The sequence below is a fragment of the Candoia aspera genome, chromosome 15 (assembly GCF_035149785.1).
Source record: "Candoia aspera isolate rCanAsp1 chromosome 15, rCanAsp1.hap2, whole genome shotgun sequence".
NCBI classification, from domain to species: domain Eukaryota; kingdom Metazoa; phylum Chordata; class Lepidosauria; order Squamata; family Boidae; genus Candoia; species Candoia aspera.
This window is the reverse complement of record NC_086167.1, coordinates 11223980-11247699: the sequence shown is the minus strand read 5'-3', so window position 1 is coordinate 11247699 and position 23720 is coordinate 11223980. Positions and strand designations below refer to the sequence as shown.

At 46.2% G+C, this 23720-nt stretch overlaps 3 protein-coding genes across 5 annotated transcripts in view; 1 reads left to right on the top strand and 2 right to left on the bottom strand.

Annotated features, from left to right (window-relative positions):
* Positions 1 to 2801, bottom strand: part of ZDHHC8 (zinc finger DHHC-type palmitoyltransferase 8) — a 60563-nt gene extending 57762 nt beyond the window's left edge. Inside the window, exon 1 of the mRNA XM_063315285.1 lies at positions 2402 to 2801. Within this exon, the coding sequence (XP_063171355.1) occupies positions 2402 to 2505 (104 nt within the window). The 5' untranslated portion in view covers positions 2506 to 2801. The remainder of the gene's footprint in view (positions 1 to 2401) is intronic.
* Positions 2802 to 6388: 3587 nt separating this feature from the next.
* On the bottom strand, positions 6389 to 14100 carry RANBP1 (RAN binding protein 1). Of its 2 annotated transcripts, none has more exons than XM_063315772.1 (6): positions 13953 to 14100; positions 11819 to 11955; positions 11223 to 11380; positions 10527 to 10655; positions 9779 to 9844; positions 6389 to 8441 (listed from the first exon to the last, which is right to left on the bottom strand). In XM_063315772.1, the coding sequence occupies exons 1-6, from the start codon at positions 13965 to 13967 to the stop codon at positions 8320 to 8322; spliced, it is 627 nt and encodes a 208-aa protein (XP_063171842.1). In that variant the 5' UTR covers positions 13968 to 14100; the 3' UTR covers positions 6389 to 8319. The 2 variants fall into 2 exon arrangements, with proteins under 2 accessions (XP_063171842.1, XP_063171841.1); XM_063315771.1 differs by having other exon boundaries at positions 6389 to 8444; positions 13953 to 14099.
* Positions 14101 to 14160: 60 nt separating this feature from the next.
* Positions 14161 to 23572, top strand: TRMT2A (tRNA methyltransferase 2 homolog A). Of its 2 annotated transcripts, none has more exons than XM_063315768.1 (12): positions 14161 to 14628; positions 16049 to 16645; positions 17298 to 17406; positions 17675 to 17856; positions 19009 to 19123; positions 19347 to 19462; positions 20100 to 20211; positions 20708 to 20830; positions 21270 to 21345; positions 22059 to 22175; positions 22687 to 22783; positions 23020 to 23572. In XM_063315768.1, the coding sequence occupies exons 2-12, from the start codon at positions 16062 to 16064 to the stop codon at positions 23288 to 23290; spliced, it is 1902 nt and encodes a 633-aa protein (XP_063171838.1). In that variant the 5' UTR covers positions 14161 to 14628; positions 16049 to 16061; the 3' UTR covers positions 23291 to 23572. The 2 variants fall into 2 exon arrangements, with proteins under 2 accessions (XP_063171838.1, XP_063171839.1); XM_063315769.1 differs by lacking the exon at positions 14161 to 14628 and having other exon boundaries at positions 16050 to 16180; positions 16350 to 16645.
* The last annotated feature ends 148 nt before the right edge of the window (positions 23573 to 23720 follow it).

The window sequence follows — 23720 nt, the reverse complement described above, 5'->3', positions numbered from 1 at the left end:
CAAAGGAGTGAAAAGAATGTCTTATTTTCAGAAAAGCAATCCATGGAAGAATCATGACTGGAGCAAGGATAATTGTTTTAAGCAAAAAGAAGCTACAAAGTATGCTGTATATAAATACCGACCCTCACGTTTTTAAACACAGGTCTTAAACTTTTCTTCCATTGCAGGGAAGGAAAAAGAAACTTGTAACTTGGCTATAATTTCCAACATGTAAATTGCTGCTTCTGGTTCCTGTAGCGATTCCTCTAAAAATATTTATTACCTTTATGTTAAAGAGCTGGGACAACTGGTTTCAGCTAAAGTGAAGAATGCAGTTGACCAAGGAGCAAATCAACAAGCAATTTAAAGGGAAGGAGGAATGAATGTCATAAAAAGAAAGACTTAACAGGAAAGAAGGGACGCGGTGGCGCTGCGGGTTAAACCGCTGAGCTGCTGAGCTTGCCGATCGGAAGGTCGGCGGTTCGGATCCACGTGACGGGGTGAGCTCCTGTTGCTAGTCCCAGCTCCTGCCAACCTAGCAGTTCGAAAACATGCCAGTGTGAGTAGATTAATAGGCACCGCTTCGGCGGGCAGGTAACGGCATTCCGTTTAGTCATGCTGGCCACATGACCACGGAGGAAGTGTCTTTGGACAAACGCCGGCTCTTCGGCTTTGAAATGGAGATGAGCACTGCCCCCTAGAGTCGGACACGACTGGACTTAATGTCAAGGGAAACCTTTACCTTTACCTAACAGGAAAGAAAGACAGACAGACAGACAGACTGACAGATGGAAAGAAAGAAAGAAAGAAAGAAAGAAAGAAAGAAAGAAAGAGGGAGGGAGGGAGGGAGGGAGGGATCTGGAACTCTCAATTAAACAACCAAGGGGGAAAAAAATCTTCACCTACTGACAACATTTCATTATGGAAGCCACCAATGAAAACATCCTCTTAATTATCCAAGAATATTATCCTGACACAAGAGCCTAAATCTTTTTTTCTAGTGCTTTGTCACTGAAAATCAGAATGAAGGCAAGACAGTAAAACCGGAGAGAGATGGTAGGAAAAGAGAACAATCTTTCAATTGCTGTTACCAATCCTTCATATTCTCCAGACAGCTTGGCCTGAGTTCTTCAAAAGCACTTTCCATTCAATCATTGCCACCCAGGACAAATCTAGGCCATTTTTGCCAGACACAAACATCGTTAAAAACCCATTAAATGAGCAGCTATAGCTAGCATTTATCTCTCTAGCTGACCTTCCATTTTAGTATCAAGTTACAAGGGCTTCAAAAGCCATTAGAAATGGGTCTGGGGTGTCCACAAATGTACAGGTCAGCCCAAATCAAGAAAAACCGACACTCCCAGTTCAGATCAAGTAAAAATAAAAACACGGCATATAAGAAGGAAATAAAGAGCACTCCCCACCCCACCCCAGCTCCCCTTGGAATTATCTGAACAGTATTGCTTCAAGAGGAACATTACAGGATTTATTAACAAAACCTAGCAGAAGGTGCTAATTTACTGCTAAAATGGAAGTTCCAATCCACGTTTTGAAATTTTAAAAAAATGATGATAAGGGTCCTTCCTTTACACGCCCCGTGGGCACACGCCAACTCATGACTGCATCATTTCTTTAAGACTCCAGTTCAAGTTTGAAACCAAGATGGGGAAGAGAACTTGGACCCATCTGGGGGTTTTCCAAGGCAGAACTAAAGTTCTCCACCTTTCAAACTGTTACGGCTGATGCTGCAGATCAGAAGAAAGCAATTTGGCCAAGCTGTTTGTGCCTCGGGATCCTGGAAAAATGAACCTGCCTGGTCTCGGGAAGGATTTTCTCCCCAACCTGCCCAGAAATTTGCTGCAAAAGGATGGGGTAGAAAGAAAGGGGGAAAAAAAAGGTGGCTGGGGTGGTGGAAATACTCAAGATCTGGAAGCATTTTTTGCTTGATGGCCTGCAAGGTAATGAACCCAACAGAGAGGCTTCATTTTGCAGCTCAACTGCACCCAAGCTTTTGCACTTCCCAGAAAGCTGTTTACTTAAAATATATCTCAACACCCTCCTTCCCCCCCACCGCCCAAACCAAAGCTGAAAGGGACAGCACTGATTTCATTTTTTTTAAATAAAGAAACCAGTGAAATAATTCTCAGGGAGAAATTAGGTACGTGCCAGAGAACCCTCCAAAGTCAAAAAAAAAAACCCTTCCCCGCATAGCCTGAGCGTCGGTCCCAGCAGAGAAACCTGCATCATATCTAAGCCACGATCTGCTTTTGCTTTTTAATCTTCCTCCCACGGAGCAAGCCAGTTCTGCTAGCAGCTCAGCAGCCCCGCATCCCAGAGGGTCAGAAACCTCCATTTGGTAACTGAGATCTCTTGCTGAAGGAAGGGGTGGCGAGGTGGGGAGAGAGACCTGCAATGGACTTACGTGAATACGAAAAAGAGCGAAGTTGATCCCACTAATAAGGCGGCTGCAGTAGAGACGGGAATGTATTTCGTCGGTTTAAATCTTTTTCCAATACTGCTGGGCATCCTGTGAATTATACATCACTGTGCGTTAATCCAGAGGATCCGAGAGGCACCAGGGAGCCCGAGAGGAAAGAGAGATTGAGAGAGAGGGCGAGGGTGTGCGTGCGGGGGGGGGAAGCCCCCGAGATGAAGGTCTTGCACCGCAGCGAGATCCGGCAGGGGAGGGGGAAAGGGGTAGGAAGAGGAGGAAAAAAAAAGGGGGGGGGAACTGAGACAGAAAGGGGGAGGGAGAGAAAGAGAGAGGGAAAAAAAGAAGGATGGGTAACAGCTGACCTCTTTTGCACAGGAAACTCAACCCACAGAGGCCAGCCCACTCGGCTGATGTCAACCAACGCCTTAAGGTAGCACTGCAGAGAGGTGGCGGCGGCAATAGATTTGGGAAGCAGCGTTCAGGGAAGAGGAAGATCGTGGCTTGCACGAAGCTCACCATGTTCTTCCTCACCCCCCGGCCCCGAAGGCTGGCTCTCCTGCAGCTGATCCGCAGGATTCCCTCCCCGCACCCGTTCCATCTTCTTTTCCAGATCAGATCCTCCAGGCTTCGAGCCCCAGCGCATCCCTGCGTGCCGGCTGCCAGGATGCTCAGGGCCAGAGCAAGCCAAGCCAAGCCAAGCCAGGATCCGACCGGTGGGAGGAGAGATGGGCAAGGCAGGAAGGGGGAAAGGGTTACCGACTTCGCCGCGAAAGTTTTGGGGGCGCGAGGGAGGAGGGTCGCCTCGCGATGGGGCCGTTCTTCGGAAGGGCGAGGTTCGGAGTCTGGGGGCCAGCTATGAGCCACGAAGAACGGAGCAGCTCCACCATGCCCAGCTTGCCAAAGGTGGAGTGCTGGAGAATTGGGGAGACTTGCACGCTCTTCGATGCCGCGTTGGCCCTCATCAAAAGCAGCGCCCACTTGGGGAGAAATTTGAAATGCCTTTTGGACCAGCTCAGCTACCGTTGCTTTTTATAGGTAGCCCCCCCCCCCGCCCTTTGTGGTCTCCATGCACAGGATGCTCCAATTCCCGTAACTGCTGAGCGGCAGGATATAAATTTTACTTATGACTAAAGTGATTCGTATTAATTGGGGCTTTCAGAAGATCTTATTGGCTTGGAAAGATTTATTAACCAGCCCCACCCCAAACAACTTTGGGCACTCTGTGAAGTTGCTCGACTATTGTTTTCAAGGCATGGACGTTCACCAGCGCAAGGGGAAGATCATCTAAGAACGTTGACGCGTCGCCGGCCATCTCTGAAAAGCACCAGGAGGACAAGCTCTGGCAGGAAGGCCGCTCCCTACAAAACCTTTAATTCTATTTCATGCAGTTTGTTTTCGAACGAGCGCATCGAATTTAAAGGAAGTTTCCCTTTCACTAGCTTCTTGCAAGATGTTGGCAGCATTATATAAACCATTAAGCCATGGTTTACGATCCACAAAGGCTAGGTTTTCCCCACAGGGTACATCATAAACAAGCCACGACGTAAGCTTTGGGCCGTGGGCGAACGAACCCGACCCCTCTCTCTTGCTTTGGATTAGTGCTCCTTCATTTCTTTTGGTAATCTGGGAAAATCTTAAGTCTTCTGTTTTATGGGTGGTACCCATAAAACCACGCACAATTCCAGGAAATCTCAAATCTGAAATAAAAGGATAGTTTTATTTTTGGGTGTGTGTGTGCTAACTACCTTGTGCATTACGTAAACGTTGATAAACAGGAGACTGGATTTCACCATAACCTTAATTTCTTCCCACCTTTAGCTACAAGGGGGTGCAGAGAAAGGGAGGCCCAATTCTGTTTTGGGCTGCAGCCTCAGAGTAGGCCAAGCCTACGTCTTTCTCCGTCCACGCTGTCCTCCTGGTTGTGTGCCATGGAACTGGGTGGGAGTAGAAGGAACAGGCACCTGCCTTTAATTAGCTGTCAGAAATTTGAGGAATTCCAGCGCACCCATAAGCAAAAACAGATTTTTTTTTTTTGGTGGCATTAGTCCGAACTATTGCTGCAAAATGCAGTAAGAAAAAAAAAGAGACATCCCATTTCAAATGCATCTGAACTTTTTTTGTTTTCTCAGATGGAACTGGAAGCATTAGCTGTAGGTTGCATTTTAGGGTTGTCATTTCTCCAAAACCTTCCCACAGGAAGTCAATCTGTGAACCGCATCAGCTTTCAAAGTCCTTTTCTACTGTTGTCCACAGGAAGTTAGGGGGGAAAGCCAGCACAGTATGAGCAAGCTCAGAACAAGGCCTTAGGGTTAGGGATCTTACCTACAGATTTTTAACCAAGGAAAAAGAAAATAAATTTGCTTTTATTGTTGAAATAACCAAGGAGTTATTTTTAACCAAGGAGTTTGTTTTTATCGTAGAAATCTGATTTTACTACAATGCAAAAAGTGATGAATTATTCATAACGGCTTCAAATGGCCTCTGTGGTTATGATTCGGGAACATTTGTCACTGGAGTAAAACTTAAAACTACTTCTGCAATTGAGATATCAAAAACTGATTTTTTTCCTTACTGATGTCTATGTATTGTGTTTATGTTGCAATGCAGTTTAGGCAATTTCTGAACCATCCACTAGTATTATTTTGCTATTACTGTGTACAGCATTAAGCCGTTCTCCAAATTCATTTTAGGAATCCTGCTAGGAAGGCAAAACTGTCGTGTGTGTGTGTGTGTGTGTGTGTGTACACGTACACACACCTTCGAGTCAGTCTTGACTCCTGGTGACTGCCAGGACAAGTCCCTGCCATTTTCTTGGCAAGATTTCGGAAGTGGTTTGCCCTTCATTCCTTCCTAGGGTTGAGAGTGTTACTGGCCCAAGGTCACCCAGATGGCTTCGTGCCCAAGGCAGGACTAGAACTCCTGGTTTCTCGCCCAGAGCCTTACCCACTACACCAAACTGGTTCTCCTTGCCTCTGAGTCAGTCTTGACTCCTGGCATTTGCCAGGACAAGTCCCTGCAGTTTTCTTGGCAAGATTTCGGAAGTGGTTTGCCCTCGCCTCCTTCCCAGGGCTGAGTGTGTGTGACCGGCCCAAGGTCATCCAGCTTCATGCCTAAGGCAGGACTAGAACTCATGGTCTCCCGGTTTCTAGCCTGTTGCCTTAACCACTAGACCAGACTGGTTCTCCCTCAGGGTTTACAGAACTGCAAATTATTAAAAAAAAAAAAAAAAGCAGCTTTATTTATTTATTTACACAAGTCAGCTGGCTCACTCCGAGAGAACACAATTAAAGAGAGGGTGGCTGCAGTGTATTCCACAATATTGATTTCGTAAGATAAAGCGCAGCTGCAAGCTGCAGTAACTCAGACACCAATCCAATTTCCCATGAAAATAAGATTGTACATATTTCTTTTGAAGTATCTTACTTTAGGCTCATTGTTTCTTTTTCATACTGTAGCTGAAACGTTTTTTTAAAATATAAAGTTAAGCAAACACTACATAAATCCTGTCGGGATGGCTTCACTTCTGTTTCTGAACACGTTTCCACCGTTAAAAGGCACAGAGGACTTGGAGAAGCATACGCAAGCTCTTCATTTTATAAAGAGGGCAAGCAGGCGACCTGCATAGTGCGTTTACACACCCCAATAAGGATGCATCTGTTGCCTTTCTCTCCCTGTAACCCCCCCCCCCCAACCCAAGGGATATATGAGGAGCTGAACTAACCGTTAACGTTCAACAGATGCTCTTTCCTTCGCACATGGTTAACTTTTTATGTTCCAAAAATTACAATACAGAAATCAAGTCATTAAATTGTTGTAAACGGCTTCATGGACGGGGCAGAGGCGAGAAAACACACAAAGATTATCCTGAGACCGTACACACCAAAGGTGCTAAGAACTGAAAACACAACAGGCGGATTGTGGCTTCCCCCCTACTTCCGCAACATTTGCTGCTTCAAGAACTAAGCAAAACAAAAATAAGGATGAAGTTTAAATTTATTTCAAAGTTAGCTCGGTGAACAGTGCCTCTTTTTGACAACTTAAACCAGAATCCATTTATAGTGACTTTAATCTGCAAATAGAGTTCAATGCCCTTTTACCTTAATGTTGAATACACTGACAAGTCCTTGGGACCAGCTGAGGTATTTCTGCATCTCCCTACCCTCGCAGTCTTGCCTTACTCAAACTACAGCAATGCAAAAAACACCACAGGAAGGAACAAATACATCCATAAAAATGTAATGATGATTGGAGAGAGACAGAGAGAGAATGAGAATCAAGGAAACACTTTAAAATTCCAGAAAAAAGGTCAAGGATGAGTTCAAAATGTATTACATGACAGTTCTGCTGTTTCATTGAACAAGGAAAGCTTTTAATTTTAAAAAAAGGAAAAAAGCCCACTGTGCATACCGTTTCAAGCAAGAGGAAAAGGAATGTTTTATAGCTACACTCTCAATCTAACAATATAGGCTGACATGGGGAACTTGGATCTTTAAAGATACTGCATCAGGCATTCTCAGCTTATATGCATGACAGATAACCTGTATTACATTTGGGGAGGATTGTATAGTCAAGAGAAATGGACCAAAGAGGGACTTGTACTAAGACAGGCTGCACACTGAGAAAGGCTGAGTTATGTGTAAAATCCTCTCTTTTCCCTCCATTTCTGAGGACCACTTATAATCCATTTTGCCATGAGAACTGCAAAGTGACAATATACGCTGTTGGGTGAGCATAATCGGTGCATATGGCTGCAGGAGCTCACCATTACGAACATTTTTGGTCTCTCTGGTGAAGACTAAGTATGACCTGTGCTGTGAATGTTAATAGGATATCTCTTTCAAGTATATCAGTGGCAATTAATTGCTACCCAAAAGTTTATTGTTAGACGAGTGAACCACGCCCTCAACGAATGGACGCAAATCCAAACATCAGTGCTTTTTCTCGGGTGGTGTCAAGACACGTGATTTTCTCACAACCAAAAGTTATCTTAAAAATGGTGATTTCTCCCCCCCCCCATTTCCCCACAAAGCACTATGAAAATGCTATAATCAAGACAGCAAAGTAACAGAAAACGTATTACATGTCTTAATACCTAAATGGCGCGTTTATACTGAAAATTTTAAAGACAGCCAGACAGAAAAACTGGACCTTCGTCCCATCTACACAGAAGGGCCTGTAATGATTTGCTTGCAGGTGAGGTTTCTGCTCTGCAGAGAAAGGCTTTTTAAAAATCGCATCACTGGACATCTCACACCTCCTGTCGCAACTGAAAACATATGTTCTGCCTTGCTGCATCGGCACAATGGACCAAAAGGAACCACGGTATTTTGAAATACGTAACAGGCCGTTGTGGGGTGACGTTAGATTCTAAGGGACATGCCATTTTCGTTAATAAATCTGCACGAGAACACTCAAGGTCACTCAAACCCGTCACAAAAACAAGGAACCTTAGCATAAAATTTCTCATTCCAGCCATCACAACGTTCAGCCACAGTGCATGAGAAACGTGTTCATTACGCTCACTTTGTCTATTGGTATAATTCAACTACGCTATACCTCACCTAAAATACGCACCCAAACATATAGCCCAAGGTAACAACGGCAGCCACACATCTGAAGTGTACAGAAAACCCTGTCCTTTTCATACCATTTCCAAAGCTTTATTTATTCACTCTCCCGGATGACCATAAATAAGTATTTCCACTATGGAAAAGGAAGTTTAGCACAGTACATTTTCATGACTGGGGAATGGAAATTTTTTTCCAAAGAACTCTTCCAAAAGGGCAAAAGCTTAGGAAAAAAAAAAAAAAAATTGAACATCAGAATACAGTTCTTTATAAAGTTCCTTGTAAAAATTAAGGAAAAAAAAAAATAAGAAAAAAGAAAAACACAAGGCCCAAAATGATTTATTGCTTTTCTTCAGTTTTTTCCTTGACTTCTTTCTTCTCCAACTCTTTGCTCTCTTCCTTTACAGAAAGGTCTTCTAGCTTTTCGGCAATTTTATCAGCGCTATCGTTTTTGTCTGTTGCTGCTAAAAAATGTCGGTGCAGACCATTAGCATTTAATAGGCATTAGCTGGAAACAGTGTTATGGAATGCAGCAGGAAAACATACGTCTTTTTAATAATGCACCACTGCAACTGAACTGCAGATATACAGGTATGCAAGGAACTGAACATAACATTAGAATTTTTTGTCCGAAGACCTAAGAGTTACTTGGCAATGCAGCCTTTTCACAGGTTTAACAAAAAGAACCTGTTAAAAGAATTAAATGTGATGTGCCAAGACAATGGGAACAGATATCCACAAGGAAGGAAATGTTCATATTATCCTGGATTGCTACTCTAGCAGACTTAAAAAGCACTGTGACTGACCACTGCAGCCACGCACAGAGTGAGCCTGCCAATACCCATGAAAATAATGAAAAGCCTACTGAGCAAAATATTGTGGGTCTCAATACCTCAGAATTATTAAGATGAGACCACAAAAATACCGCTTCATTTATCTTTCAGCCATCAGGCTCCTAGTACCCAAACAATCACTCCACTTCCCACCACATTCGGCCAGATGGGAAATCATTCCGTCCATTATAGCTAAAGATCGCTGGGTACATAGACCCCACCTTGGGTAGCATCCCTCTGACTGCTTATTCGATTTGGCTGGTGATGCTGGAAGATTTTCATAGCCAATGACAGGCTATAAAGAATGAGAGGTAACCGAGATCAAGTACTGACATCCCCCAAGGAAAATTCTCAATGCATGTCCCACAACTAAACATGGAAGAATTTGTGATTAACGCTGAAAGGATCCCATTACTTCTTTTCCAATAAGGCAGAAGTACTAAAACCGGGCACTGCCACAAAGTGGGCATTAAATGGCAGGGGAGGGGGAGAGAAAAATTATCTCCTTCCATGGAAAGACCTTATATGGAGGGCTTTGATGGCCAGAGTGGGATTCAAAGGAGAGATCAATTATGTTGGAAAGACTTCTAGGGTGCCAGAAAAGGGAGCTGTTTCTACTGAAAAAATGTCTCTCTCTCCATGTTGTTATAGCTAGAAAGGCTGCATCAAGAAAAACCTTTATTTCATCTTGGGGGTGGGGGGGTGTGAAGTTACTGAAAAACAAGTCTCCTGTGAATATCCTAAACACAGGTGTTGTTCCTTGCAAGAATATGACCAGATCAAATGCACTGTTTTCAACAAACCTACTCTAAGTAACACCAACACCACTATACACATCTTACATAAAATATTTGGTGCAAATTTTATCTACGTTTTCCCAACTTGTCTGACTGGCCAGGGACTTTTGCAGAAATGCTTGATGGTATAATCCCTTTGTCAGAAGTAAACTAACACAAACATCTTACCTTTCTTTCCCTTTTTATCAACTTCACTCTTACATTCTTCAAATTTTGCTTTGAATTTCTGTGCGTCTGTTTTAAGGAAGCAAAATAGCATAAATACGTTGCAATGGCTCTAAGCACTTGGCAAGCAACTCGAAATGTCTAGGAAAACACACACTTCATAGCTAGAGGCTACAATCTGTACCTATGCGTATGCAGTGGATACAGTTTCAGCCAAATTTCACCTTTCAGAAGCCAGCCACCTTTTTGAGAGAAAAAGAATTACCTGAGCAAAGAGTTAAAACAAGCCGTGGTGAGGTCATTACCAGCATTAGAGAACAGGGAGATAATTTCTATAAAACCCGAAGTATTAATTGGTGTACCAGGAGAGGTTATATTACTGGCCACTTGAGGTCACTGTAACCTAATACTAGACAAAAACTGCACGTACTTCATGCAGCAGAAAAAGGGAGCTTTCTAACTCCACAGGCTGAAGTCTGAGAAGCAACTATCGAAATCCATGTTGGTTTCATGACTTTGCAAAGATCTGAGATACGTTACCCCATCTATAGGCCTCTTAATAAGCTGGACTACCTCCTTCCTGGCTTAACAATTTGAGTTGCCTCTCCTCCCAGTCCAGTGAACAGATTCATGGACTATGAGCAGACAGCAGTCTCCTTAACACGAAGTTTCCCCATCATTCCCAAACAACAAGGAGGGGAACATCGATTTTAAAGAAAAAAGCCTTGCTTCCCCAAAACAAGTAACTTACTTTCTGCATTTAAAAAACGAATTGCCAGAAGTTCTGGTTTAGGACTCTCATCTGCAAAATCGGCGTGTGTATTCCACACCCAGGCCCTGTCACTGCCGGCGTTGGGCTTCAACTCCATTAAAGGTGTAACTAGAAAGGGGGGGGGGGAGAAGTGAGGCAACAAGATCATACAAACTGTCAAGCCATTATTCATTTCTTATAAGCAGCTTGTAAGACTGTTAAGAACCAGCATGGAAGATCAAGTCTACTAAAAAAGAATGAATGTGCAATTATTTAAGTGTTATCCGTAATTAAAATTGCATTTCAGAATGCTTGTTTAACCAAGCTTGTTTAACCAAGCTAGACTGCTATTAGTTTGCTTTCGGCAGGGTCTGTCTCTCTCCTGTAGTGTAGAATTCATTTCTCTTGTTTCAGTAAACTTGTATGTTTTCTCTGCCTGCGACACCATGGTCTGAATTTTATAGCTAAGGGAGAGGGAGATGTACCTGCAGGGCTCTGACTGAACAGATGGTATTGGATTATACCATTTTTTGACGTTCTGCACATTTTAGTTACGCTTGAGTATGAGCCTCTCACTATCTAGAACGATCTATCAGCACTAGCATTTTATCTTCACTCTGTTACGTGTTCACTCTGTCGTAACGATACCAACACATACTGGAAACTTAGCTAAGAAAAGAATACCAAATTACATACTGTAATGATTAGCACAGATTTTTAGAGTTTTATCTCTCCTCATTAAGAGGCGAATGGTCCCCTTTTCTTTGTGCTTCAGGAGTTTTACATCACCGGTGCCACGTTCTTTCCATTCTGGAAGGTCATTTTCTGATGCAAATCGGAAAAGCTTTGCCCGCCTTCATGACCAAAAAAAAAATAAAATAAATGCAAACACATTAATGTGGCAAAGCATCTGCCAAATATTATACTGAATTAGGATCTTTTCACATCTTAGGGAGGGAACTAATTATAATAAACTAATGTCTTCACCATGTTCTCAACAGGCAGCACAAGCTGGAAAGTTACAGTTTAATAAGAGCTCCTCAAGAAGCTTCTCTGAAACAAAATGCTCTTAAAATCTATTTTCTGGATGGCTCAACCAACTGCAGTCAGCAACAGTCATTACAATTTTGAACAGAGTTCAAAGAACCCGTTTTGCTGACAGTTCAGCCTGCATGCCACAACATTCCCCCACAAAAACTGGATTTTAGGCCTGGAAAGTTTACTCTTACACTTTCTGAGAGCCGAAAGAGATCCTGCCGCTTTAAATTGCGGAAAGCCGGGCCTCTACTTACATCTTGAAGAGTTCTTCCTCATCTTCTTCGAGAGTTTTGATCTCTTGCTCAGGAAGAGAAACTATGGGCTCAAACTGTGGATCGTGGTTAGAATCATCTGCATTGTCAGTGGCTGAGTCATGCTCCTCATGGGCATCCTGTGGAGTCAGACGAAAAAGCTCGAAATGCATTAAAGGCTTATTAGAGAAGATCATTTTAAAGAGTCAAGATAGGAATTCTCATGAAAACACCCCTCTGCCCTTCGTTAGAAAGCTAACTTAATCCTATTTCACTCTGAAAAGAAACAGTAGTTTATTATGGCCAACAGAACTACAAAAGAACAGCCCGAGTTCAAAACTATCACAGAAGCAAGCAGAAGCCTCCAAATCATGTTTTTTTTTAAAAAATTACACCATCAGTCACTTTCTAAACCTCAGAAAAAGCAAGTGCAAACGTGTAGCCACCTCCAAATATAGGTGCCAAGCGCCAATCTACAGCTTCTTCCCTTTTATGAAGTACACATGATGCTCCAAAGACAGCCAACACATTAAGACACCCTCTAATCGGGCTGGTGAGCATTCTCTCTTGTCCTCCTGGATTCCAAAACCAAGCTATGTATTTATGAGTACGTATGACAAATAACAACAATGCCTTAAAAATGATTTCCAACATCAGAAGGCAAGGAAGGAGCTCCAGCAGATATCTGAGGAAATGAGTAAAAAAAAAAAAAAAGCTGATAAAAGGAGGATGCTAACCGTCACAAAGAACTGAGGCTTTATTCCAGAGCCTTTGGCAGTGAGCGGCATAGAAATAAAGCGAATAAGCAAATCACGTATTTTCTTGTTTTCTACGTTAAGCAGGTGACAAAAACTAAGAATGAGAATGGTTTAAGTGGAATTTGATGGCTATTAAATAAATGATTTTAAACCCTGAAGTGGAAGGCTGTCAATTCTCCAAACTCAAGCGTTACCTGCATTTTATTTTGTACTATGGGAAAAAAAAAAAAAACAACCCTCAAACCAATGATGCTAAAGCAGATTTTCACGCACTATCTTTTTTTACAGCAATCCGGTCTACCTGCCCTAGACAGCCCAAAGACACCTGCTGCTTTCTTAAATTTTCAGTCACGATGCCTTTTGAGAGATTCACTGCCGTTAGCTCAGCCCAGCGCTCCTCAAAGTGTGGTCTCGGGACCCCTGGGGGTCCCTGAGAAATCACGTATATATCGTATCTAAAGATTTCTCAGTTTTAATTTCTAACGCAATACGCATCGGTCGAAATAACCCAGATCAACCCAAGTTCTTTGGAATCCTCCATCGTTTTTAAGAAGGTATTTTTTGGTGTTTTATTTTTTAGGGAGGTCCAGAGACCAGGGCAGCTGAGAACCGACGAGGGCCCAAGGACTGTTTGCATGCGAAGTTTAACCCGGGCGAAAGGCAGGCGGCGGCCGAGTGCTGGATCCTGCTCGGGGGCCACGCGCGGAAGGGCTCCGCGGCCGCCCCGGGAGAAACGACAGGCAGGCGGGCATCCTTCTGCGGCTGCCGGGATGGCTGCCCCGATATCCGGCCGGGGGAAGATTCCCTCCTCCTGGAAGAAGCTCCCTCCGCTCCCGGGGAAAGGAGGCGGCGAGGGAAGAGGGCCAGCAACGCTGGGCTGGAGCGAGCGGCAGCGCAGGGAGCCGCGGGAGGCTGAAGCCGCCGCCGCCGGCGGGGCCGGGAGGCGCCCAGGAGACCAGCCCGGGGGTGGGGGCGCCGCGTCCGGGCCGCTCCCACCCGGCGGGGCAGCCCGGGGCCCCGGAGGGCGGCGGAGCACGCGGGCCGCTCCTCGGGCCGGGAAGGAAGGAGCGGAGCACGAGGCCGCGCCCCTCCCGCCGGGACTCCAACTCCCGGAAGCCCCACCGCAGGCTGCGGGGCCGGGAATGCTGGGAAATGAAGTCCCAGGCGGCGCTGCCGGGCCGGACGCGAGGCGCGCTTTCCCGCGGTGGGAGGAGGAGGGGCGGCGGCGCGCGCGGCGGACGTTGCCCCGCGGCCCACCCGGACGCGGCGGCCCCCCAAAGCGGGCGGCACTGGGGGGAGGGGGGTCCCGGGCCGCCCCGCGCCTGAGGGGCCTGGCGGCGGCGGGGCGCCCCTCAGCCACTCCGTCCGGCCCGCCTCACCTTCGTCTCGGCCATGGTGAGGCTGGCGCGGCTCCTGCTTCGCCGTCGGACCCGCTCCCCGTCGCCTCGCGGCTTCCCGCCTCCGCTGCCCGCTCCCGCCGCCGGCGCCGCCGCGAGCTCGGTCCCTGCGTCGCGCCGCCTTGACCCCGCCCCCGACGCTGCGGCCACGCCCCCGAGGCCCGCGCGCCGCCGCCGCAAGGGCCGACGGGACGGGTGGCAGCGAAGGAGTGGCGCCGCTTAGGCCGACGGGCCTCGGCGGCCCGCTCTACCGCGGAGGTGCCTGCTCGACATCCCTGAGAGGCGGGGGCGAATCCTCCTGCGCGCGGCGGCGGCGGCGGGGCTTGGGCGACGCGCCACGGCGGGCCTCGCGCGTTTTTTGCCCTCCTTCCCGTCGGCCCTTGCGCGACCCTGTAACTCAAGATGGCGCCGACGTCCGTTCTCCCGCACGCACGCACGCGATCCGTGGGCTTGAATATACGGGGATTTTTCAGGCAAAAAAGAAAAAAACCCGGACCACGGCAGAGCTAGAAAGCGACGTCGCCCACGCGGCGTCAACGTCGTGGCGTCATCGCGGCCCCGCCCCCTTGAAAGCCCCGCCCGCCCCTCTGTCCCCGCGCCCGACCTCTGCAGCTCGCAGCCGAGGCGGTTTCGCGGGTCTGCTCGCCTCGCGGGCGAGGTGAGTGGGGAGCCCCCTGGGAACTCCTTGGGCTTCTGGATGTGCCTGGGGGCTCCCCTGCAGTCTTCCCCAGCCTGGCACCCTCCGGATGCGAGTGGATTGCAAACGCCGGAACGCTCCGCTGGCGGGGACTCGAGGACGGGGAGCGCCAGGTTGGGGAGGGTGGGCAGAGTCCTGACGGGCAGGGGGTTCTGGGGGATGTAGTCCTGGCCCACCTTGGGGAAGGCCGGCGATCTTCGATTGGCAGGAGGAAGCCTTGGCCTTCTCCCCAGGCCTTCCGCTTGCCTACCATGCTCCTGGGCAAGGCTGTGTTTCTTGCTTGACCCAAATGGAAATGCCCACTCGTCCTCCCATGCCGGGAAGCTTGCAGTGTGTGCCATAAAGCACTAATAAAATCCACCTATAGAACCAATAAATAATCAAGTCAAGAATTACAAACTAAAGAAAGCCATAGTGGCCATCAAACGAGGCTGAACACTCTCTTTAAGAGGGCGGTTGTCATCATCCGTCTTCCACCTTGGAAGGTGGACAGTGGTCCTTAAGTCAGCATTTCTCAACCTCAGTAACTTTAAGACGGATGGACTTCCACTCCCAGGATTCCCCAGCCAGCATGCTGGGAGCTGAAGTCCACGAATGCTGGCTGGGGAATTCTGGGAGTGGAAGTCCACCTGTCCTAAAGTTGCTGAGGTTGAGAAACACTGCCTTAAGGTAACAAGGGTTTAGCACCATTGACTGGAGGACACCTTATTTATTCAAGGGGTTTCTAAGGCTTCCCACTCATAATTAGGGCTCTGGGTGGTGTGCATCAGTAGAAATCGGGAACAATCAAAATCAAACCAGAAATAATACAAAACCAATAAAGCACAATCACGCCTCTAGCTGAAGCCAGGCATAACAAGCACTTGCTCTCCCAGTAGAAGGAAATTCTTCCTAAACCTTCCTGGATCAATCCATGGCTTTCTACTTTCTTGTGTTTCGCTAGGATGGGTTTGTTAGAGTTGTCCTTCTTTGGGATGTTCGGCTCCTGTTCCTTCAGTAGTTCACGTGGAGTAGAGCTCCTGACTCACACATTGTCTTGCAATTGCTTAAAGTTGATTTTTATTACTATTAAATTTTTATCCTGCCCTTTTATATATATATATATTTGTTCAACTCAAGGCAGCTAACATACCTCTCCCGGAGCTGGTGTAAGCTGGCATGCTGGTAACCCAGCCTAACTGTGGCTAAGAGTCACAAAGGTTTTCTATAATGCTTGCTGTTCAGTTTAATTGTGGTTTACTCCGTTTTCTGATGTTGTGTGACAGCCCCAAAGAGAATTTATTAGGTTAGCTGTTAAACCGATGGGCTTCAAGTTATCTCCCTGAGATCTGGTTCAGTGTTTATGGGCTGTAAGAGAATTGATTGATATTTTTCTTTACAGAGTAGCTGAAACAATGGAAGAAAACAATGATTGTGTGGGCTTGGCTGATACAAAAAATACCACTCCAGAATCAGTGGCCCAAACTGAAGAGAAAAATACAGACAATGTTTCAGATACCTCCAACATGTACAGGTATATCAAAGATGACTTGTTTACTTCAGAAATCTATAAGGTAGAACTTCAGAATCTCCCCAAATATATTGGTTTTAATGAAGTAAAGAAATTCCTTGCCAAATACGGACTGAACCCACATAAAATAAAACTGATGGGGAAGCAGACTTTTGCTTTTGTCACCTTTAAGAGTGAGGAAGAAAGGGACAAAGCTATGAAAGTCCTCCACGGGGTCCGGTGGAAGAACCGAAACCTGAGTGTCCGGTTGGCGAAACCAAAGGCAGATCCCATTTTGAAGAAGAGGAGGAGAGAAGAAGGGACCGGAGACGCCGCAGCCAAGCGTCCGGCTTTATCAAAAGGCGGCGAAGAGGAGTCTCTGAGCAAGCAGATAGCAGACGTGGTGACTCCTTTGTGGACTATTCCGTATGAAGACCAGCTGGTGAAGAAGCAGCAACAGTGTGAAGAAGTGCTGTTGAAACTGACAAGGTAACTTTCTTTTCTGGAAGCTTCATCCCCTTGTAGATAGATACATGCTGATGGTGGACTTGGTGTTCTCCAGCTTCAGGTCATCGCGATGGCCAACGCGGTTTCGCTTGCTCCGTGGTTTGCAGGTGGGCCGTTCGGAGTAAGGGGTCAAAGCTGGAAGCTGTCCTCTAGGGACGTGCCTATGGGGCTCCAACATGGAGATTTTGAGTTTTACAGCATGGGGAGAAGGGCTGGAAATGGAACTGAGCATGCGGAAGAGGAATGTTCTACTTCCAGAAGCCACGTCATGGGAGCGTTGGTTGCCTAACTGCCTAGCCATGCTGAAAGGCTAGTGAGAATTTTGCCCTTTTATGCTGGCAGAGATGGCCTGCTCCAGAGCTTTCAGCTCAGGTGGGCCAACAGCCCATCCCGCTCGCTTACTATTTGGGGAGGCAGAGCATCGTCTTCTCTCCTTCTGCGTCAACCCTTCTTGGGTTTTAAGCCCAGGGAAACGAGTCTCTACACGTTTCTTGGAACAGCCTCCTCAGGAGTTTCCACTGCTTTCCGTAACAATCATGGCTGGCGATGATGCTTTGCGATGGGGCCCCAATTCTGGTGTTGTAATTTTTCTTCTTCCCTAGCTCCAGTAAACCAGCTTGAACTTTCATTTCAGGGAAATGGGAAACAACAACCGAACGCTGCTGCCGTGGTTGTTCCTGCAAAAGGAGAAGCATGGTGGGCTGTGTTGCTCCTTGGAGGGAGTGCAAGCATCACCGTTGCAGGTCAGGGGATACCAGGATTATTCTGTGATGCCATTTAATAAAAGTCTGGGATGGAGTAAAGCACAGGAGGTACCTGCTCAGCCTCGGCCTTTGCACAGAGTAACCTGTAACTGCTAAGGGGCTGAATGAATACTTTTTATCCAACACCATGTGAAAGAATTATTATCGTTGTTGTTACTGTTATTGTCATTCCTCACCTTTATTTTGTACAGCTCCAGGCAGCGTACCTGAGGGTCCTGTTCTGAACATTCCCTTGCTTTGCATTTAGACTGAGTACCGCAACAAATGTGAATTTTTGATTGGCTTAGGCCCAAATCAGGAAGATAAAACGGTCGGCTTCCGCCTGGGCAAATACAAGGGTGGCACCTGTGCTGTAGTGGAACCCTTTGATACCATTCACATTCCCGCTGTGGCGAAAAAGGTGGCAAAGGCTTTTCAAGACTACATACGGTGAGCCATCTGCTGCTTCATGATACAAATACATTTTTAGAATGATGATTCTACATGAGGTTTCAGCTCCTTCCTTTTTAAAAAATGCTTGCTTCTCTCCAGCCTGGATCTTGCATGATAATAGAAATGTAGTTAGAGGGCCCTGTTTTGCCCCAAACCTGTTCTATGGAACTAGCCTGGATTGGAAGTGCAAGGAAGATTTGTAGAGTATCTACAGATCTGATATGCATATGACTTAGCAATCGAAGCGAAGACAATAGAAAAGCCAAAAGACCAGTACGCTCCCTTGCCAGCAGTCAACACCCAGATCTGCAAAAATCAACACTAGGATTAACACCAGACAGACTGTTACATACCCCTGCATTGTGGGTATTTCAGTATTAATCAAGGCTCACTTTAAATGGAATTCTTTTATGAGCGTGACAGTCCAGAACACACGTGCCATGCGTTACCCTTCAAACGTGTACACCTTCATGGCTAACCGCTTACCTTTTAAAAAGATACGTGCAAGTTTTGCGCGGCTGACCCTTTGACCTTTGCTGCTTGCATACAAAGAGAAAAGCCATAGAAACTGCACACAGGTAGTTCAGATACAATGTCTGCTTAATATTGGGGGAACAGAGCTTTCCCAAAAGAGACAATAGAAAAGCCAAAAGACCAGTACACTCCCTTGCCAGCAATCAACACCCAGATATGCAAAAGTCAACACTAGGATTAACACCAGATGAACCATCAAACAGCACAATACACCCTAATCAAGGAACTATCAACTCAATCAACCAAGCAGCAGCCCAATCAAAGAACTCCCAAGGAGAGAACAGCACCCCCACCAACACAAGCAGGGCAAGCCACGGTCTATAAACTGAGAGCAAGGCCCACTCCCTCCTCGCACTGAAGATGTTGCCTAGGCTGGCAGTGAAACGTCTGCAAGGAAACAGCCAGGCTCAGAGAGCACCACGGACTCCGTAAGTCTTAGCTCTTGTGGAAGGACAGAATGTGTCTCTTCTGGAGAAAGAGGTCAAAGAGTGATGGAACTCCACTTGAGAAACTGCCACACGAACATGTCCCCCAAACTGTCTCATTTCTTTCCAGAATTAACACAGTTGCACTTACTAAGTCCTGATTTAGTAATTAAAGATTTGTAAATTACAGGTCGACGTCTTACAGTGTGTATAGCCCAGAAACCTATGAAGGTCACTGGAAACAGCTAACAGTTCGTACTAGTATGAACGGCCATGTCATGGCAATTGCCTATTTTAACCCACAGGTATTAAATTTGGTTTCTACAGTAAAATTTGAATGAATGAATGAATGAATAAACCTTTGATGTCTCAGAAAACTGCTAGTTGTTCTGGGACATAATGCATGGTTTTCTTGGGGAAATGTCAGATATGCTTCCAAGGGTGTACCTTCGGGTTTTTTTTTTAGTTCCTTTGAAACTTGCTGTGCTGTTAAACATCTAAGCATCTTTCTGCTTTTGGAATCTCTAGAAATTAAGCAAAGAAGAACTTGCGACATTGCAAGCCTCTATGGCTACGTACTTCACAGAAGGAATTGGGAAGGACAGCGGAGTAACATCTTTGTATTTTGTAGAAGAAGGTCAAAGGTAACAAAGACATTTTTCAGGGTTAACCCAGCCAGTTTTTTAGAACATGATGGCAAGATCAGGCACTTGATATCAGCACTCCCCATCAGGGAGAAACGAAACTGCTGTAAAATACAGCTGAATCTTCAAAATGCTGAGCCTTCAATGAAAAATCCCAAGGTTCATTAAAAATACTGTAGGCTGAGAGCAACTTGGCCTGTTTCCCACAGTGGCTAGGCAGATGCAAGAATCCATTTTATTTATTTTACTGTCATAGTAATTAGTTTCCGCTCTCAGCAGTTGCTGCCAAGTCAAGAAAGGCTGGAAATAGATAGGCCTTGAGGATGAAATGTTAGCTAGTGGAATTTTTCTTCCTGCTTTGTCTGTTAGTCCTTTGGGAACCTTCCTGAATAGCGATCACCCAATAGAATGGGAGCATTTATAGGTCTTCCATTTCACTATAAGCATTATTTGAGATTACTTAACTGCGCAACTGTGTTATAATACTGCAGCTGAAGGATCATTGCATTAATGAGTTCAAGCATCAGCTCTGACCCTTTTTCTGTGCCTAATTTGTTTTATCCATAATCTCAATGGTTGAATATGATCATCAGATGCAGCCATCACGAAGCCATTGTCCTGCTTCTTCCCCCTGCAGAAAATCACCCCATCGTGAAGATTTAATCTTGAAGAACATCGCTGGTGACAAGTACATTCAAGAAAATCTTCTAGGGCTAAAATTCCGGATTTCCCCCCATGCTTTTTTCCAGGTAATTTCCCTCGATGGTGAGCTTAAACCTGGGCTTGCAGTTGGAAGCAATGGATGCCTGTGCTTTTGAGCTGAAGCCCTAGGAAAATGGAGGGGCTGCCCACTCCTCCCTGCGTTTCCCCCCAAAAAACTGAGGACAGCAATTTGTGTTGGGATTAACTGTAAACCTTCCAATACATTAAAACTTTAACAAGTAAAATTATACAAGCTAATAAACGCGTGTTAAAAGGGAGAAGCAAAATAAGAGGCGTGCATCGATTCTGCCATCTTGTTGCTCTGAGACTCCCTTGCCCTGCCGTTTCATCGTTTCTCCCTACGATCCACGTGTGGTTTTGTTCTTTACTCCTTTCAGTACGCAAGACTGTATTAAGTCCTTCGCTGTAGATTAATTTGGTATTCCAGTTTGAAGGCAAGTCTTACTTCATCCCAGAGACTTTTTGCCTGTGGCTTGTTCCCTGCATGTTAGATAATAACAGTAACAACGTTGGACTTCACAGGTAAACACCAAGGCGGCAGAGGTTCTATATTCAGCCATTCAGGACTGGGTTGAGATCAACCAGGACACCACAGTGCTGGATGTTTGCTGTGGGACTGGATCAATTGGCATTTCTCTTGCTCAGGTGAAGGAACAGGTTTGCTTGCTGTTTCCATGGGGAAGGGAGAGACAGTGATACCCTGGTCCCCCTTAGTAGTTATTCAAGGGCCATGTCGAGACTCAGCCCAACTGACCCCCCCGACTAACTTCAGAACATGAATTTTAATTCACACGAGTCAAAAATAATGATGGCGCCGCAAAGGGGGCTCTCTTTAAGACATCACTTAAGCAAATTGGTCTGTAATTGCATTTAAAGTAGTTGCGTCTTTCTTTAATAAATGCAGCACACAGAAGGGGGAAGATCAAATGTAGAACTTCATAGATCCAATAGCTGTTGAGTTATAGTCGCTGCTAAGAAGCTGTAAGAGGGCAGAATGTTCAGCTTGCGGGCCAATAGATTTTGCCTGCTGTTACGTTTATAACCAGCAAAGCATTAACCATCGTTACTGCTCTTCATCTTGTAGAAAGTGAAGAAAGTTATTGGAGTTGAACTTTGTCAAGAAGCTGTTGAAGATGCCAAAGCAAATGCTCAGCTTAATGGTTGGTAAAATAAATGTTGAGACCCCTGGTCCGTTTTTATCAACTTTCCAAAGATTTCTATCAGAACCAAATGTGAGAATGACATTCCTACTTTGACTAAAGCAGTCCAAAGTTTTACCTGGTCAATAGTTAAGAAAAATGGATTTCAAGCCTCCAATGTCGTAATAGAAGCCTTTAAAAAAAAAAAGTGGTGATAGATACAGATAGCTTTGTTGCAAAGGAGGATAAAGTTAAGGCCAAATTTGCAGCCACCGTGGCAGATCAACAGAACAGCTCAATAGTTGGAAAGGTAGAGCAGGTTTTAAGTTCTGCCAGTTGCTGGGAGATGATGTGGGAATGCTGTGTGAAATTTTCAAAGCTGCTCACGTGGAGAAGTATTTCAGTATAACCAAAAGGAAGTGGGGTCAAGCCCTAAAGCCTGTACCGTTATTATACTGTTTGATTTTTAATTATCCCTGCTGTTCCTAGTGTTGCCTGCAGTGGCTCTCCAGAGCGTTTCCAACTCTTTTGTTTTCTTCGCAAATAGTTAAAACTCTGGTTACTGTGTCGCCACATTCACAAGAGAGATGCATTTTGTAAGATATATACAGTATGCAGACTGGACACGCAGATGCTTCTGATGAGGAATCCTGGTCTGGATGTGTGATATTTCTTGGGCTAAGATATTAACACAAATGCAAATATAATATAAGGGTATTTTTCCTCCCCTTCAGGGCTGATGAATGTTGAATTCCACTGTGGAAAAGCTGAAGAACTTGTTCCTCAACTTGTTAACACGTTAGCGCTGCGTCATACAGTTACGATTGTGGATCCTCCACGAGCAGGGTTACGTAAGTGGGGGGGGGGGTCCCGTGGCATTTAAGTAGAATTTTAAGTTTACAGGGTTGTACATAGAGGTGAGGAAACAAGGAGCAGTAGGACAAGAAGGGGTAGGCCCCGAAAAGAAGAACAGAGCAGCCCAATTGCTGCTTTGCCTCTGTGGGGCCAGAAAAGAGCCTCCTTGTTTTCCCCTTTCTTTCATGGGGAGCGGGGGAGAATGCAAAATTTGCCCTTTGAGTTTTGGTGATGAGACACAGAGACGCTGCAAAGCGGGTTAGGGTAACTTTGGAAGAAGCAACGTTAAGCCCGGCTGCAGAATTCCTTTAAGCCCTTTCCTGCTTTCCCTGAAGCCATTAACGTTGCTTACGGTTGGGTAATGTGGCAGTTTACATTCCCCCGTCCTGAGTCACGGTCGTTTTCTTTGCACGCTGCTTTTGAAGGGAGTAAATACTGCCGTTTTATTGGAGTTGTTCTGGTGGTCACGAGCCTCATCCTAACGTTTCCCCAACCGCAATTTCCTAGATTCCAAAGTGATTCTCGCCATCCGGAAGGCTGAACACCTGAGGAAGCTTCTTTACGTCTCCTGCAACCCTCGAGCCGCAATGAACAACTTTGTGGAGTGAGTGTACCAGTGACGGTAATTTCTGAGCGCCCAACCGGGCTGTCCATTTGCCGCGATAAGCGCAAGGGTCTCCACACTGCCACGGACCAAACGCGGATCCGCGTTCACCTCCCACGGCTGTGCGGAGTTGAGGCCGGTCCACCCAGCGGTGGGAGGGGGCGTGGGGGAGAAGCAGCCTCAGATTACGAGATGGAAGGATGAAGAAGGTTCATCCTGTGTTTCCTCCCCGACAGCCTTTGTCGAGCACCTTCTCATCGCGTCAAAGGGAGCCCTTTCCGGGTGATCAGAGCACAGGCGGTGGACCTCTTTCCTCACACGACACACTGCGAGATGCTCTTCTTCTTCGACAGAATTGAGTATGCGGACGGCAAAGCAAGTAACGCCTCCGCGTGCTCGGCGGAAACCCCGGCTGTGGAATCAGAAGACGCCGCTTCTGTTGAGGCCGACACCATGGATTCCCCGGAAGGACGGCAAGGGAACGCTCCAGCCAGCGCTCCTTATTGACCACCGAGCCCAGAATGACCCTGCTCTTTCGCTTCCTAAACTTAGAAGTGTCTGCCGCCGCCGCCGCCCCTCCCTTCGCTGCGGTCTTCCCAGCCCACTGCTGCTTAGGATACGAAAACAGGCCGAGCTGGAGTAGGTCGACAGTTCAAAGGGACCGGCAGAAGCAAACGCCTAAAAGCTGAAACCATTTCCTGTTTTTTTGTAATGGCCTATTTTGAAACCATGGGGCGAGAGGGGAGCCCTGTGTACCAGGACAAGCCAGCCAGTAAACAATTAAAACCATGGGGTGCATCTGCGTTGTAACTTTCCCCGCCCCAAAGGTATGATGAAGTTGTCATCTCTGCCGAAATACGGTACCCAAAGTGACAGCCCGTTCGCAGTCTCTTCCCCAATGACAAGTCTTGGGGATCCCTGCCAAGGGCCATACTGG